Raw genomic sequence first — 18,503 nt, 5'->3', positions numbered from 1 at the left:
AGTATTTCTTTTCTTCCACAGGCATAATGGGAGGTTTCCCGGGAGAGTCCCCGAATGTAAAAATTGTGAACAATACACAGGATTTTATTTAGAGGATTTTCTGAACAGACAGTAATGTTGCAGCCGGGGCCTGTGGTAATAGCGGCACACAAGGATGTCCCCAGTCTCAGTGTGGCTGTCACCTCCACAGCTCCTGTCTGCGTCCCAGCATGGCCCAAGGGCAGGAGCTGGGTGACTTTGCCTGCAACTGAGGCTGCTGTGGTGTTGCTCTGACACTGCCAGAGGTGATGAAAACTCTCTAAATCTTGCAACGGGCTGGTGTAATTTGTGTAAGATGGGCAAACCTGCTCACAGTGGTGTTTCCAGGGGTTTATAAGTGGGGAGAGCCTTTCAACTGCAGGGAGCACTCTCCAAGCAAGAGTCACTGCCACAAATGAATCAAGGAAGCACAGAGAGATGGAGAGCGGGAGTTCCCTCCATCACAAATGGCCCTGTGACACCCCAATTTCCATTCACAGGGAGTGAAAAGCAAGCCAGGAGGAAGGAGTGGGGCTCCCAACTGACTTTGAGCTATGGTAAGAAAATGGAGGTGGGGGGACACACATGCTTATAGTATTTTGCCTAAATGTTGGTATTTCCTTGTAGTGCCTAAAATGTGCAAGGAAAGCTGGCAGAACCCACCCTTTTCACTGGCATTCATCCTTGTGAAGGTGAGTTGTAGACTCACCCCAGTGCCATGTTGATGCTGGAAGATGGAGGACGAGGACAAAGCAGATGTGACCTGCAGACGGGAGTGGGAGGGCATTCAGCATCCTTCTTGCTGCTCTTAGCAACACCCTGGGGCAATCCCATTTCCACACAGCCCTGGCAGAGTCCCCATGGCCAAGGAGGGAGCTGAGCCAGGCTCAGCCCAGGGGATATCACAGTCCTGTGGAAGGGTTCAGGTAGAACAGGCGGAGGGAGGGAGGATGTGTCAGGACACAGTGTCCTTTGAGTATGACAGCCCCATTGCCTCAAGCTTGTGCCTATTTTGCAGGCTGAGTTGTTTCCAATACCTCACCCAGGGTGTGTGGAAGCAGGATAGAAATTGCTCTTGCATAGGCAGTACTCTGCTAAAAGGCTGCGTGGCAAAGGCAGGTGCTATTATTAACACCAGTGCCCCCATCCCTTCTACATCATGTGCATCTTCCAGTAGCTCTGCAGCACAAACCCTGCAGGCACTGGGGACAGATTACTGAGGTTTTGACAGCCCAGTCATAGGCCAGAAATATGTCCAAGAGGTCACAATGAGAAGAACACATAAACATAGCTGCGCAGAATTTGCTTTATATATATTGCTTGAGAAGGTTTAACAGGGGCATAATACATGGCCCTGCAGGCAGTGAGGTGTCGTTTCAATAAATGAACAAAGGACCTGGTGTCCCCATTCAGGAGTGTCTTGAAATGTCTTTTGCTACCAACTCTGTCACGCAAGGTCAGCGCACTAGTGGAGGCATGAGCTCTGCTGTCACCAGCAGCAGAGCTGCCCTCCAGGGAAAGACAAACTCCCGAGCAGACCCTGGGACCAAGGGAAGCTCTCTGAAAGGCTCAGCCATTGCTTGCACTCATGTTCTAGGATGGTGAATCTCCCAGCAGAGGCTGAGCCAACCAGGCGCCCTTCACATCTGATGACACCATCACCACTTAACTCCTGCCCCATCAAACATTCCTGTACTTAAATAAGGAAAGGCTGTAACAAGGCTCCAATATTTGCATTCACTTTCCAGGTAAAGTTTTAAAGGCTTATTGGTGAGAATTACACAACCTACACCCCAAAGCGGCCTTGCAAGTAATACTTTTTTACAAGTAAACCAGTGCTGTATCCATTCATTGGCAGCATTCATTGCATGTTGGTGTGCTCTGTGTTGAATAGCGACCGCCCATTGTGCACTGTAGTGTGTTTGTGTTTGATTTTGAACAAGAGATGAGAGCAGACATTACCCTAAACATTCACAAAGAAATGTCAGCACAGATGAGGCAGTACAGGGGGAGGGATGGAGGTGGGCTCTGCATAGATCATTTACATCGATGAGGCATGAATAGCTATTCTGGTCACATCATTCTCAGCAATATTAGTTTAATAATGTGATGCAAATCTTCTCTTTAGTGGTAACCTGTAAATAAAACAAGCACTTCTTTTTGGAAATATATTGGCTTGGGAAACCTGGCTGGTAGCTTGCAATTTTAAGATTTGTTGTGGGACTTGCATTAAATAACCCTGTGGGAAGAGTTGTCCCTATTGCAAGTCCTGCCAAAGCTTGTTTTCAGAAAGTAACCCCCTTTGCTGGTGAGGGCAAGAGCCCAGCTGCCTGGGCACCTCATAATTTCAGAAATACCTGAAACACCTTAGCACCAAGAACCACTGAGCAGCCTTGACTAGCTGATACTTATCCAGCCAAAGGTGAATTTTGTATTCCTTTCATGTATAGTGCAGCTGTACTGGTGATGGTATTCAAGGACTTTAAGGTGACAGGTGTGTTAGGTTAAAACAACAAATCTCTTAGAAGATGGTTTCTGAGGCCTTTGGTTTCTCTGTAAATTCCTGTCTGCCTTTGCTTTCTGCAGCTGCCTTTAATTCTGAACTGCTGGCTCAGCTTTGCTTTACAATCGGCTTTGGCACAGAACAGATGTGATACAGCTGCATTACAGACTATTGAACTTACTTATTCCTGGGTAGGTTACTCAAATGCTCTGCAGGTAACCTCCCACAGCTCCTCCTCAGCGTGCTGCTTCCTGGGTGGGCTGCATGGGGCTGGTTCTTGCATCTGAAGATAGCTTAATGTACACAATTTATTTTTGCTGTTTTGCTGGGGTAATGTCAGATACTTGCACAGTCTCCTTGTCTGAATCACTGCTCACTTCACGTGTTGTATATTTTTTCTTGTCTTTTCTTGTCTGCAGGCTTTGGTATAATGATTTCTCTTGCCACAATCATTGCATATGACTTCACATATGAGACTTTTTTCCATTACCATATTTTTTGCCAATGTACTAACAAGGCTTCCTTTCCGGTTTGTTTATCTTCTCTTCTATACTTTTTCAGGTGCTGTATTGACTTTGTGAGGTGCTAACAGGCTTGTATTTTCAAGCTTTCCTTATACTTCTTGGAAAAATCAATTTTTTTGCCTGCTTCTCTTAGACTCTGCATCTGGACACAAACTTTCCCCGTAACATATACCATGGTAGATCTGGCCTGGTTTCTCATGTTGGTCTTCTCCCACCGTTTATAGGAAATTTCTTAGTAACTCAATGGCAGAGAAGGCAAAAAGCTGTCTGGTCTTAGCTGAGTGTACAGTTGTGTGTACCAGAATTAGCTGGATAATGCCATTCCCTGTCTCCTCTGTGGGAGATCATGGCTGGATAACCAACAAGGCAACTATCAGAAGCAAAGTACTGTTGATGCTTAGACTGGTGGTTGTACAACCTGGGTAGCAGAGAATACCAAAATTCTTTGGGGAAATCAATGATGAAAGAGCAAAGGAGCCACACCAGTGTTTCACATGGTGTTAGAGGAAGTGGGTTGGCTTGTGGGATGAAAAACACTGGAACTGGGACCAAAAATTGAGTCGGGGACACAAGAGTAGGAAGTTACTTGTTCTCTCTTAAGAGCCTTTATTAAAAAGGCCAGTTCTGTCTGTGATATTTGCTGACATGGAAAATCTAAGCTGCCAGGTGTCATCTTAAAACTTCCTATTCCAGCTATCATTAAGGAAAAAAAATCTTGAACACACTAGGCTTATGTCTCAACTAGTGAGACATCTGAAAAAGGCACACGTAGTTAAGAACAACGCTTTGAATTTCTGTAATACCCGGGATAATTTTATCAGAGAGGGATTTATGTGGTGATGCATTACATTAGCCTAGTGCTGTGCAAGACGTATGGAAATTAGTGATGGATTAGATTTCAGAAAGCTTATAAAAAGAGTCTTGCAAGACCTTTAACTTTAAAATCGTTCATAGCTGAGCAATCCATTAAAATAAGTATTGAAGTAATCCTTGGCCCATACAGTAGTAAGAAATATGCTAGTGATTAATGGGTTTTGGTTACTTTCTTAAAAGTTTAATACATATCTGTACAGAAAATATCTCTCATAATGGCAGCCACAAGACCTCACTCTGTTGTAAGTAAACTTGGATGTAGAGCTGTGAAAGTTGCATGTATTTTTTGCTAAGAGCCCATAAACTTTGCTAAGAGCTGGATGCACTGCCAAGGCCCTTTGCAGCCTCCCCGGTGTCTGCACCACAGCCTGACACAGACACGGTGGCTACCAGCAGCCTAAGATACCTTCTGCAAGGGAGACCACACCATTTTGGGGGTTCGCTTCATATTGTTGCAGCTCATGCACAAAGGTCACGTGAATGCGCTTTGGCTTTGCTTGGAGATGCACAGTGCTGGCCAAGTCCCCAGGCAGTGGTGACTCATGCATGGCACACCCAGGGGTCCCCAGGTCTTGCGGTGGCAGCGCTGGTGTTTCACACTCATGCACATCCCCGGCTAGATCAGGGCTCGGTTTTACCCGTACAGTGGTTTCCTCAGTGTCAGAGCAGATTATTCTGCCAAGGCAGCGATCTGACAGTCTTGTCTACACTGTTTTATGGAGCCTGGCTGCCTAGTGTCATCTAGCATAATTTTCAGGGCTGGAAATAGAAGCTTAACGGTGGAAGTGCAAATCAGATTTTCCTGTTGGACACTCATAGCACTGACAGTGCATGGGGCTTGCTAACTCCGCAGGGAACAAGATCACTGTAAAAAGATTCATCACCAGTGATGAGTGCTGGAATATATATGTCTGCACAGAAAAACATTGCCAACGGTCTGCATTTTGAGCTGGTGGTGAGAGGCTTAACACTGCAGAAAAGGAATTTATCTTGTAATGCAAAGAAAATTCACTTCTGCTGTGAACTTGCCTTATTCTCCGTGGCTCCTTTTGCTACCATTGTTAAATGCCAGGTACGAAGCAAGGCAGGCTGGCAGCATCATTTTTTATCAGCAGCGTTGGATGTACACTGGAGAACTGCAGCCTGCCAAGCGTCACGGGCAGGACTGTGGCCAGGCCAGCATGGGCGTCCCTGGCCTCACGGGGCAGCCCTTGCTGCCATCCCACGCCGAGGGGCTCCTGCAAGCAGCTACAGCGTGAAAATGATCTGACGGTGTCACTGGCCTCCCCTAAAGGAAGAACAAGGAGGAGGTGGTAGCTATTCCCATTCAGGTCACAGCACCCAGCTGAGCTGTACCCATACCAGAGAAGAGCAGGTACATCTGTCTCCCCCTTTGCAGCTGGGCACAAAGCAGAGGTGTGCTGCACCATGCTCTGTATCTGCACAGCTCCCGCAGAAGCAACGTCACCTGTGCAGTACCAGCCTGCCAGGGACCACAATCATGCAAGGGTTAGAGTTTATCCTTTGTGAGATGAGCTAGAAATTAATCCCTTTACAGTTTTGCTGGTAGAACAGTCTTCCATTTAACAAGCTGTAACAATCATTTCTGTTCTGATATGGGCCTTCAATTTGATGTACACTTGTACACTTGATGCATGCTTTCTGTTCTTTTTAAAATAATTCTCCAACTCATCCACCTGCTTCTGACGTGTTACCTTAGTTTAAATAGGGATGTGCTGCTAATTCCAGTTGCTGCCTATTCAGCACAACACATCGTTTCATGGTATTTTCCATCACTATCACAAGAGCTATTTGTTTTATCATTGGAAGAATTGCATTAGCTCTGCTGACCAACAAAGGCCATTACCCTTGGCTGCAGCGGCTGCTGGAACAAATGAGGAGACCATCAGTGTGCGTCACACAGCAACTCTGAGAGCTTGCTTTGCCTCCCACCTTTCTCTTCCAGATGTCAGGTGTTAGTGAAATGTGCCAGAGTTTCAGAGTAGTAATCACATCAATTTGAGCAGAGAACAAGCTGTCATAATTCACTGTACTAATGAAAATTATGATGACACCACAACAGAAATCCTTGCCAACCTAATCATCTTGCACCACCATAGCACAAAGTTATTTAAAGACTAATGTTCTTAGTAGCATATACAAGCTTAGGAACAATTTCTGAAGGTGATTAAACACCAAAGCGAAGGGGAGTTGTATGGAGAATTTAGTTGTTTGGTGAGCATGCATTCCTCTAAGCACCAGCATTATTCCTACTGTATTAGAGAAAACAAGTTCAATAAAGCATGATGGAAGAAAAGGTGGGGAAAAGTAATTTTTGGCCAAAGAAGTGCTGGGGATTCAGTGTTGCTGCCATGCAGCATTTCACCAGGAAAGGTGTAAATGGGGATGCATATTCAGTTTGCTACCACGGAATTTCCTCACTGTGGGTCATAATATTAAATTAATTGGGGGAAAAAAGGATTAAAGAAACCTTCTGAGGAAGGAGACATGATTCAGACTTTCTGTGGTGTGTTAGTTTAGCACCTGTGCAAAGGGAAAAAGAAGGAATTTGTGCGTCCCCTCCATCCCTAGCATACAGTCATCACCATGTGCAATAAATACATGTATTTACTTCATCACCTTTTGGGAGGAGTGTGTGGAGGAAAGAATCCGCAAAGGTTTATCTGGAAAAAAACCCCATGAATTCAAATTAGTTTTAGGGAGCTGTAAGAACTAGTTTGTGTGATTTGATCTACTTCAAACTCTATCCCCAGCGGTGACTCATGAAACAGAATGTCAAACTATAGTAAATCCAAGGAATAGATACAGCATTAAAAGACTGAAGGAAAGCCAAAATGAATGTGAAAGTGGGCAGTCAAAAGGAAAAAGAACAAACAGGGAGGCTGGTGGGAGGATGGAGGGGGAACAAAGGGAATCTGAGGCAAGGAGGTGAACTGGGAACGTGACTATGACGGATTCCACAGAAATCTTCCCGTATTTCATTATATATTCTCTACTACCTTATTTGGAGGTATTGTTTCTCAAAAGAAATTTGAAAAACTGTTTTGAAGGAGGAATGGGTGCCTCAGGCGAGCAAAGGGAGAAATGTGTTTGGATCAGTTCCTCCTTGGCTTGTAGACAAGGACAGGGGAATAATACTTGGGAAGTGTGGTAATTCGCAACTTGTGCTTGCCACTCAACTAAGCATCCAATTCCTATGCTTCTGTGATGTCCAGAAATACAATATCTCACATCAGATTCAAGGCACTGGTGGTACTTTTTCCAGAGGAGACGCGGCCTGTGGTCTTGCAGAGGGCCTCTGACAGCCCAGTGCCAACAGCCTCGCAAGTTTGTACAAGTTCTTGGCTTGGTGCTACCCTGGGATGAACTCACATACGCTGGGGAAAGAGAGCGGAGCAGCCACCACCATAATAACATCAAAAGAGGAGATGATGACTGAAGACTGAAAATAAAAACCATGGAAATCCACAAATTCAGGCTGGGCTGCTGATGAGGAAAGGCTCTATGTCTTAGTAGCTCTCAGCATCCTGCTCGTTTGACTTTGCAGGCCACCATTCTAATCGCACATATACTCAGAGCTGCTCACAGCCAGCCTATGTGTTCTGATTTCTAAAGAAAATGAGACGTTTGCAATCAGCCTAGCTTTGACTCCCCATGCATATCCCTGGCTGTCCTCTAATGAAGTGTGACAGTATGGGTTTCCATCAGCTGAATTTCACTGGACTACAGGACTACTTGTCTATACAGCAAGGAAAACCTGCAAGCCCCGAAGGCACAGCTAGCTTGGTTAGGAGAATAACTCTGCAGATAGCTCAACCCTCTCAGCTCTGCAGATATTTCTGCAGATCCCTCACACAAAGATGCTCCAACCGTCACTCTACAGCCACCTACCTTTGTTGCTGCTCCCTATATCCAGGCAACCTGTGCGTCATCAGCAGTGTAAGAGGGATTTCTGTGTTACCTAGAGTAATGAGAATTGCTGCTACTAGTTTGAAACATAAGCCAGATCCGTGCAGAGCCAGCACAGGTTGCTCTGTCCTGCATCCCCCAGTACACCCAGGTCCAGGGCAATGACAATGGCTCTTCTCAGAGTCATTCTCAGTCCAAGATATCTCACCGAGCGGGAGAAACAAATACAAAGGCAGCTTCAGTGGCTTCAGACCTGCTCAGCTGTGTGCCCTTTGAGCAGCTTGTGGATACTGGCGGACTGACTGCATGCACATGATAAGCTAAGCGCCTGTATTTATAAGGCATGAGGGCTCTTTCTATTGCACAACATACTAAAGCGTTTACTGTATATTTCTCTCTATTGATCTAGAATCACTTATTTCCTTTCTTGGGATTTTAAGCCTCTCATTCAGCTGAGGCAAAAAGAATATATCTTTCCAGTGCAAAAAGGCATTAAATTGCCAGTAAGGTTGTTTTGCTCATGCTAGAGTCTCCAAGAAATGCCTGTGTGTGCCTGGAGCCAGCACTCACAAGGCTGGTAAAGAAGCAGTGACAGCACGTAGCTGTGCTGCACTTTCTGTGGGCGAGGGTGAGCTCCAGCTTCTTGCCTGAAGTGCCATCTGCCTGATCTGAGACCCATTAGCCACAGGGAAAAACTTACCAACCTGTACAGAAATTTTTGGAAGAAGAGTTAGTTAAGTATCAGTCCATCCACTGTCTGAATTGCTGAACTCTCTTACATGCTGGAAATCTCCCCTCTGGGAAAATCCTAGGATTTAACCAAGAAAGAGGTGAAGGATGTGTTTTGATTTTAAAGAGGACAAGAAGGAAATGCAAATTGGAGAACTCTTTCAGAAGAGCATCAGATATATGATGGTGCTTTTCAAGCCCTGTCTTGCATCTTAAATGTTGCTTGCAAGGTTAACAAAATCCACAGACGGCCACACTGGGAATGCTGAATCATTACATTTTACACAGTCCTTCGCACTATGAAATCTGGATGGTTCCCAAGAGTAAGCAATCTGGAAATAAAAATGTGTCTTATCAATAAAATGAAATGGCTTGAAGAAATCCGAGTTTAGTGCTCTGTAAGTCCTAATTGGCTTTGCAAGTATCAGAGGTGACCTTGCCCTTCACAGCTTAGCTATTACAGCGGTGTGCAGGGTTATTGCAAGATAACAACAGCACAGTGGTGATCCTGGTGCTCTTGACAGCCCAAAAGACACCAACCACAGGAGAAATCAGCAGTGAGAAGGGCCGGCAAGAATGGCAAAATGTCCCAGTGGCACCTGATGAGCTGAGGTTTTCATGCCCTGCTTGGGTTAGAAGGCCATAACATTGACTCTCTCTACATCAGACATTGGCTTATACCTATTTGCAGCCCTACACGCCAGCTGCTTATTTTTTTTTCAAAGACATGAGATACAGACATACAAATCGCTAACATGGGTGAGCTAATAAAAAGGCAAGTATAAGTATTCAAAGAGCATGAGCTATTTAAATAGGGAAGTTAAACAAAATCCATCCCAACCAGCTTTCAACTCTTAGCCCCATGATCTAAAAATCAATTGATTTTACTTACGGAATGCTAAAACCTCCAGAGGAAACACTCCTCTCTTCTCAGCAGCGTGTGTGGACAGAATAAATTTCAGGGGTTTTACAGTGGTTAGCCAACAGAGACAGCCCAGCAGAGCCCCTTCCACAAGTGCTCTGGTCCCCTCTAGCATACAGACCTGCCCTTTCATCAGTACCATAAGAAAATAAGGGAAATTTGCAGAGCGAAATGTATAGTGAGTCCTCACAGAGGGAACGGGAAACACAGTAGGCTTTAACACACTGCTTGGCTTCAAAGAGTCAGGTTTGAGTGAGATTTCCAGCAATGCCCAGAAGTATCCCCAAAGATATGTTTTGAACCACTCTGCCACAAGATGAGCAGAAGCTCCCATAAGGTTTCCCTTCCCTTGCCACGTGGATTTGAGCTGACAAGAGAGGTTTGCCTGCCTAAGAACACACAGCCCTGCCAGGCTTTCACTGCCATTGTTAAAAATCTGCATATTTCATTACCTGCGTTTTGTAACCTGGCACTGAAAACTCACTTTGAGCTAAAATGCAACATTTCTGCCTTGTAATGAGAAAATTGCGCCCTTGTCCACTTAAAAATTCTAATAATACAAATCCAAAATAAGCTTTGCATATTTAAACACTTTTAAATAAAACACTTGATGTTGGTGAGGAGCGAATGATGACAATTCAGGAGGGGAGCAGGAGAGAACAGTTTTGCTGTTCGCGCTCTCCAGGAGCTGCAGGAAAAGCAGTCGGGATGTTAAGTGCTGATGACCTGTCCCAGAGCCGCAGGCAGCCCCGAAACCTGGGAGACCTGAATAATTATTATTTTTCCATCCATATGAACTCTGTGTTTGAGCTACTGCTCTGACTAGCCGCAGCAGGCATTGCTTTGCAGCGAGGGCGGGTGTGATGGGCTATCTGCCAACATCCATCCCAACACAGCCACCAGACCCTGCCATGGACTGATACTGGGGTTTCTAGAGCTGGAAGCACAAACCAAGGGCTAGATGGACCCATAAAAGTGTTGCATCTAGTGGCATCTAGTAGGATTTCCTAAAAGGCATGCAAAGATGGAGACTTCATTGCCACAGGCAGGTGTCCCCAGAGCCACTGCAAAGCTCGACCGACCTTGGGGTCACATCTTGCTCCCACGGCTGTGAAACCAGAGCCTTCAATCAAGCGGTTTTCACAGGGGGTCCACAACTTCTGCAGGAAGGCGATGGGTGCCAGCCTCGTGGCTTTTATTTGATTTGACAACACAGTGACCATAGCTATCAGGTTTGCTAAGCCTTGGGAGCACGGAATTTTCAGCAAAGGGATGGAGATCTTTGAAGTCTCCCCTTTGCCCCCCCCCAAATAATTCACATTTCTGTAGCTCTAGCAATAAATCCATAGACCTCCAAGGGCAAAAATGGTTAACTAGTGACAAAAAGTGGTGCCTGGGGTGATATGCTACTGTATAATCTTACGATGGCATGGTAAATAACTAGTGTCATTTTCTTGTAATGTACTTACTACTTTATCAGGATAAACATTAGAGAATACATCACATTTCTTTATGTTTTTCACTTCCTATTAAACTCCTGACTGCTTCAGTGAGCTCTCTGTACACAGCGTGACTGTGGACTGGTGATCTGTAACTTTCTGCAGTATGATATTATCATTTCTCAAGTCCTGTTCAACTCCAGCTGTAACTTTTCATGGGCAAAGATGGATGCCATGAGCAGAACCCAGGCACAGGCAAAATCTATCTCAATTTATCCCAGACAGAAAAAGTAACTGAGGGTACCTTGCTGAAAGCAAAATATACTGCTCGAATGAATTTACAATAAGTAATAAAATACAGCAGGGAGAGACCATTTACTGTAGGGGAAGAAGGTAATATATGATGTCAGTAATTCACTTTAAAACGATGCTATTAAGCAAGTATAAAGGCGATTATCACCTTTTTTAGGCATTAAAGTTATATTTATAAGCCAGTTGGTGTATGACATCTACCAATATAAAAGAGCTACTTTTAATTTCTTCTAGAAAAAGCTATATATGTTTTATGCCACTTCCAGGACTGGCAGCTCCCACAGCAATAGCGGAGGACGAAGGCAGGCCAGTGGCTGTCATGAAGGCAAAAAGTCCACTATGCTCAGGACCAGGTTATAGACACCAAAAAGCCAAATGTCTTACCTAATCCATGGAGGAACTGCTGAGGCCAGACCAGGAGTTAAATCAGTTCTTCTGGCATTAGTCCCCAGCCTGATGCACAGACTCACCTGCATCCCAGCATTGCAGAAACTGAACTAGAAACACCTGCACAGACACTTGCAAGCCAGCGCTGGCTAGCCAACAGCATCGTATTACAGAACCAGATTATTTTAGCATAGATTCAAAAGGGAATACATAATGGAGCATCTGTAGATGTTTTGTGGACATTGGCTTTTTGCAATTTTGTGCTGGTTTCGGAGGAGCCACTTGGGTTGACTTTTGGCTCCACAACCCAAAATCACAGTCCAGCTCCCTCTGTGCTCCGTTTGCCCTGAGCAGCCCCTAGTCCTGGAGGTGCCCAAACAGGCCACTTGGACCCCTATTCCCCACATTTCTGCCTCAGATTTCTGGCTTCTTTTTTTGAATGCGTGTGCTGGGAATTATACAGAATATCCTTGCACAACACCAGGAACACTTCCCTGTCGCTACAACGAACACGTTACCCACCGCAGTCAGATAAGCCAGTGATTTTGCCAGCTCTTCTGATACTCAGTACGGTCTGTGGAGCTGCAGCTCCCGGAGGCAGGTGATTACAGGGGGATCTCAGCGTCTTCTTTGCTTCCCTGAAGGGCTCAGAATAAAGCCTGAATATGTGCACTCTGAAGACTTAAATCCTAGAAGGAAAAAAAAAAAACCCACCACCAGCTATATTACTTTCTAAATCTCACGATTTGTAAGTCAGTATCATGATTTCAGGGCATTTGGGCTTGGCAAGCAGTCTCAGAGCAGAATCCCCACCCCCCAAACCCCAGTCAGGGAGATTTTCCAACGTAGGCTTGACCCTTCTGTCTCTGCACAAGCAAATGCTGATGTGTTTCAGTGACCTGGTGACTGCGGGATTACATTTTGCAGTAACTGCCCTCTAAAGCAACGATCCCTTAGTGCAGGAGGGTTTAAGACTGGCTGTGCCGGTGCTGCAGGAACAGCCTGTGGTCTCTGGTGGAAGGGATGCAGAGTTCAGTGCCAGGCAAGTCACTGGGAAGAAAGCAGCAACCTCAGTCCCTGTGGATCCTTCAGGTTTTCCTGGCTCCGTGGCTTCACTTCCAGGAAGATGCCTTGGTGAATGAAATCCCCCAAAACATAGATGACCTGGAGGCAGCACTCATCCCACTTACTGTTTATCATCCTAGTGCTCCAATCCAGATGCATACATTTTAAATAGCTCTTTCAAACAATAGCCAGGCTAATTAGAGTTCATTCTGCATGGGGTTTTCCAAGCCACAGCTGAATCGCAGCAGTGCAGCCAGCACACAAGAGGGACACCCAGCACAAGTCTCCTGCTCCACCTTAGCTCTAGCTCTTGTCAATATTTTACATTAGAGAGGGCTGAGCAGCACGACCTCTCGGACACAGCTCTGCTCTGCTACAGTGCAGATCCACCCTAGCAACATCCAAATCAGCAATGTCACTGATAAAAACCCAACCAAACCAAACCAGACTGTATCTCCATGACATAGGTGGCCAGTGGGGATGCACCATCCCCACTCCACAGGCAGTGGGATCAGATCGGCTGGGGAAGGCGTCAGGAGAGGGAAAGGAAAGCTTTAACCAAAGATCCCCTGAATCCCTTGATGAAATGACAGCTGGCTCAGTGGTTCCTGTGTTTAAACCAGTAGCTCCTTTTCCCATCAAGAAGTGGGACTCTGGCTGTAGAGGGCAGAGAGGACCTTTACTCTCCAGGCAAGGCATTCCTGTTGATCACAGTTTCTATAATTACTTTATAAATATTGCTTTTACAGTTAAACTCCCCCCATCAAAGCAGAAGCATACTTACTAGATTATTTAGAAAAGCCCATAATTACCAGGCTTTAATTTATTAACAAGATGGGCAATTTAAGCACTATCTTTGGAGAGAATGAAACTGTGCTAACTCTGAGACTGAGAAAGAGAACATGAACACCATGGAAACTGTCACCAACAAAAGTCATAATACTGCAGAAGTGTAGTTTGCCCAGCTGTTGAAAACACCCAGCACATTCTCTCTCTTAACATGGAAACTGGACAAATATTACTCAGGCTGCATGTGATGCTGACAGAGAACAAAAGACCAGTTTGTGGGTTGCAATGGTGGTTTCCTTCGGTTGCTGCACCAGCTGTACACGCATCTGTGGCACTGACTTCCCGGAGCGTCCTGAGAGAGGCGAGGCAGGATGCATTCACTGGGAACCCCAGACCGTGTTGAAGGTAACTGCTCTCTCCAGGCACTTTCTAGAATTACGTTCACTTCTCCAGGGGCCTATTAGAAAAATGGTGAAAAAAGAAAAAAAAAAAAACTGTTGCTTTTGCCTTTTCTTCCAGTATAAGGCTGTTCGCTAGCAATGATGCACACTGAGGTGCTGGGCCGTTTCTGTATAGCCCCAGGAACAGCAAGCACCCCGTCTCTGCTCCCCATAATGAGTGTTTCTTTTCCAACAAGTGAGAAACCGCAGGGGCTGCATGTGAGGGACAGGACCAGCCTGCAGGAAATCCCTCTGTTCAGCAGCCCTGGGAACCCGGCCGAGCCTTCGACAGAGACAAATGCCAGCTGCCATCAGCAGTGACCCTTCCCCGGCAGAAAAGCTGCTGCTAGTGGAGTAAGCAGAGGGATGAAGTAGGTATATTTAGCTTTAGGGGCCCGGCAGCAAGATGTCAAGGGATGCTTCGAGACAGACAGAGGTTTCGGAGGATGCTGGAACCCCCCAGCACTGGTGCTGGGGCAGCGTCTCCTTGCAGGGCACAGGGAGATGTACTGCCCCATAACACAGCCCAGCGCTTGGAACAGGCAGCACAAGACATGAGGAAAGTCTTATTTTCTGGTGACAGAAATACTTCTGCCTCTTTGCTCAGGAGCAGAAATGCTGCCCTGTAATTATTCCTGATCCGGAGCACTAGACAGCAGATACGTGCAAACCAGGCTTCGTGCCATTAGATACTTTAATGAGGAGGTCAGCGTATTTTGCATTGAGGGATTTGGGATTTGTACATTAACTGGAGTGGCATGTGTTAGAAGGACATGTGAATTAATGACACTATTTATAACCCAGCTCATTATCACACACAGCTTGATGCCTCAGACAGCCACTAATTCTCTTAACAAATTTCTATTGCTGGAAATAAAACTGCTTTGCTTCAGCTGTGATCTGTTAGAAGAATGTTGTTGTTATTGTTTGTTTTTTAATGTAAAAAGCTCTTTTCAAAGAAAGGCTTCATGATTGCATGATGTAACTCCCCTGAGTCCAAGTCTCAGATACAAAAATATTCATGTTGAGTCTGATAAATGAACAATGAACAAATTACATGCTTGATTCCCCTGCTTTGCCTTACTTTTGATCTCTAATATTAGATTGCTATAATTGTTTTTCAGCTCCTTGTGCACGTATTACCAATGTGTATGTTGCTATAGAAATGTAAAATTCAACATATTGTCCCTTAGATTTTAAAAGAAATGTGACCCTCCTTTTATTTCTGTTCTATTCTTTGACACAAAAATAAGAAAACATAGTCTGACAAATATTAAAGCCTCGGATATGATCCCAGCCTTTTCCCTTAAGAGATTGTAGCATGGCACTGGCTTTTCTGACCCTTTCAGCTGAAAGAGGAAACTGAGGCCTTATCCTGCTTATATAGAAAAAAAGCAAAAAGGCACTTTTTTGTTCTATATGTCTAAATCTATACATTTATAAGGGTTTTAAGGACTTACAAGCATAAGGAAGAGTTATAAGGAAACCAGACCATTTTCCTAAACACAGACATCCAACAGCAAAATCCGTTCTTTCTCCTGTCTCCTGCCAAGAGAAATCACTATTTGCAAGGTTGGCTGCCTGGGGGCAACGTCTCTGACCTGTCTTCAGTTTCCTCCTCCCATATGTGGACGTGATGACTTTCTAGGCAAAGAATAGCAAGTGTCTGTGCATCTGCTATGGGCTAACTGATGCTCACCTACAAACCAGGGGGATTTTTGCTCCTCCTGTATGCTTTGAGCTGGGACTGGAAGCACTTGGAGGACCCTGGTGTCAGTACAGAAAAAGTGTCACCTCTCCATGCCTCCTTCAACGAGCCCCTCAGGGCTGTGCAGAAAGGAAGCTCGCACTTGAAGTGGAGGCACAATGTCTTCATCTGCCCCTAACTGAATCAGAAAAGACAGGAGAGACCACGGCATGGTGGAGAAAGAGCAGGGCTGAGGGTGGAGAAAGCTTCTGCTTGGCAGTGAGCTATGGTTTTTCTGCTCCTGAGAAAATAAACACTGGGAATCAATTAGCTCTGAATATAAGTGAAAATAATGTGACTTATCAGGCACGAAAATTGTTTTAGTGATGGGAATGGAAATTAATTCATTATGACTGACCATGGTGCTAATAAAGATCCATTTCCAGAGGTCTCGAGGAGTGGAAAGGGCTATAACCACAGCAGCGCTCTCCACTCTTTTTTTTTTTCCGATGGGATGAAAGCAGAGCTGCTCGTTCGCTGCGACTGCTAAGGTGGAGCAGAAAAGGAGACCAGGAGGATGGACCCCAACACCACCCCATGCCAGGGTGGTGCCGGGTTACCAGTGACAGGGCCTGGGCTCCACCAGTCCCTCTGTGCTCCCCAGTCTGCTCAGAGCCAGGCTCAATCCAAACAGGAGCACAGGAAAGAGCTCCTGCCTTGTGGGTGGGGAAATCTTTTTTGGAAGGTATTTTCAGAAGCCTCTTCCAGCAGCCTCTACATGCAGGTGCTGTGCTTAATTATAGCCTCCATCAGCTGGCAAATCTACTGCCTCACAGCTAATTCTCCATCCCTGCTGCACCACAGGTAATCATCTCAGCACAAAGCCCTGCCCCGAAACCAGTACTGCTCGGTTACATCTCAGAAGCATCATTTCCTTTCCACACACCTCCTTCCAGACTACTCAGGGGCTTATCAAGCAGAGGGATAAGCACATTAAACATTGGGAGGGGGTAGGAGTTGATCTACATCTCTTCCCTTGCCATGAGACTACCCGGATGGAGCATGGAGGAGGAGGATTTAACTATGCATGATGTCTTTAGGCTAAAATGTCACAGACGAAGAGGACCCCACTCAAAACTGGTCAAAGGATGGCCTTTTACTGGTCAAAGGACTTTCACAGAACTTTGGTCCCAGCGAGCTGTTCCAGACATCTTCCCCCACAATGATCCATTGCTGTGAACTAATCTGTCATGTTAATTTAATGCAGCAGAATGCAAATACGTTGCACTTCACTCTTGGTAAAAACAAGTGTTTACTGGTGACTGTTGCATGGAGGGAAGCCTTTTAGGAGCATTTATACCCTTCCTGCTCCCCATCCAGGCTGGCTGGGCAGTTTTCTTGCAGATGACTCGGTGTGCAGTCGCGTGACTGTCTCCAGGAGTGTGGCTGTAACCAAGTATGTGATGACACCACGGGGTTTGCTGCCTCTGACTACAGAAGAGCCATTTGTGCTTTTCTCAGGCCCCTGTGTGGCACGGGCTGATGCCTTTCACAGGGTGGCCTATCTGATCTGACTGGAGCAAGTCAGAGTCCTGCTCTTACTCCTTGGCAGAGGAGCTACCTCTCCCTTCTGCTGTACTGGGAGCCCAGCCGCTCTGGCTAACCTGCGTACCCGGCTGCAGAGTAAAATAATGTTGTCTTCTTGTCTTGTTACCAGAAGTACCATAATGTGTACGCCATCACCCCTGCTAAGTCCTCTAAGGGTATGGAGCGGGTGATGGCCGGCATTAAAGCCATTAGAAACTGTCTTCTGCACAGAGCTACCTTGATATTTTGGAAGTATTACCTCTCTTCAGTGAGCTGAGTCACAGCTTCTTTCATCCAGATGTGTGTCCATGCCTGATACCATTTGAAACTCCTTTTTTCCATCTTTTTTTCCACCTCCACCAAAGCCCATTCCCCAGCTTCATGGCTTTCTCTCCTTTGGTTTTCTCCGTGGTGCAGTTTCCTGCTAAACACACACTGAAGAGATCAGGTCTGCCTGGGTACTTTGAAGCCCTCCAAAAGACAGACTTCTCACCCTTTTTGAAGCAACAATTACCAGTAGAGACACTAATCAGTGTACTGCTATCTCCAAGAGAGCAGAGATATACTGAAGGAGAGTGGTAATGTTACATGATGTAAAGGGCAGGTTTGTTAACAATAATTAAAGCACAAGCAAATATATAACAATATACCTAGCAGTCTGACTTCAGTGTATTAGCCAAGTAAAGCAAAGTGATTCTTGAAGGCAAAACCTCTCCCATTTTCCTCCAAATAAGGGGTCAAAATTCCACTGCTGCAACTAAATTTAATGCCACTGAAGCTGGAACATTTGTCACTTGGATCTAATTTAACCTTGATTAGCTGCTCTGACCCCCAACCCCCCCCAACACATAAAGATGAAATCTCACCCCAAAGACTGTCTGCAAGCAAGTGCCGGGGTCTGGAAAGCTGCATTTCTCCCCTGACCTCTGTAAGGTAACTAAGAAGTTACTTTTAAAATGAAGCCTTAAAGCCAGACTTGTCCATCCCGGGTGCTGTATCTGCTCCAGGCACATGCTGCAACCCCAGCTGCTGAACTTGGGGCCTGAAGGGATTTCCCTTGACTCTGGGTGGCCCAAAAATGGGGGGGGTGGGGGGGGGGTGTGTAGAGGGGGTGGGGGGTGTCAACTTGCCTTCCAGGCACTGCCAGATTACACCTACCCAGCACAACACAGGGCTGTGAGGCACCCACCACCCACAAAGACGATGCCGTAATCAAAACCTGTCACCGCAAATAAGCCCAGCACGCAGAGGGGACCAGATCATCTGAGGGACTGCATGAGTGCAAAGGAGCATCAGGA

The 18,503-nt window shown here is 45.8% G+C and overlaps 1 protein-coding gene and 1 long non-coding RNA gene across 2 annotated transcripts in view; one reads left to right on the top strand and one right to left on the bottom strand.

Annotated features, from left to right (window-relative positions):
- Positions 1–389: 389 nt before the first annotated feature.
- On the top strand, positions 390–4,190 carry LOC128153669 (uncharacterized). The gene is made up of 2 exons (XR_008239053.1): positions 390–575; positions 2,605–4,190. It is a non-coding gene; the product is annotated as an uncharacterized LOC128153669 (long non-coding RNA).
- Positions 4,191–9,426: 5,236 nt separating this feature from the next.
- Positions 9,427–18,503, bottom strand: part of LOC128153668 (protein FAM162B-like) — a 69,173-nt gene continuing 60,096 nt past the window's right edge. The window contains 3 exon segments of the mRNA XM_052813183.1: positions 9,427–12,326; positions 13,747–13,850; positions 13,853–13,948. Coding sequence (XP_052669143.1) covers positions 12,320–12,326; positions 13,747–13,850; positions 13,853–13,948 — 207 coding nt within the window. The 3' untranslated portion in view covers positions 9,427–12,319.

This window comes from Harpia harpyja, chromosome 18 (assembly GCF_026419915.1).
Source record: "Harpia harpyja isolate bHarHar1 chromosome 18, bHarHar1 primary haplotype, whole genome shotgun sequence".
In the NCBI taxonomy this organism is placed as follows: Eukaryota; Metazoa; Chordata; class Aves; order Accipitriformes; family Accipitridae; genus Harpia; species Harpia harpyja.
Note: the sequence above shows the minus strand (reverse complement) of the source record. Positions and strands in the feature narration are given on the sequence as shown.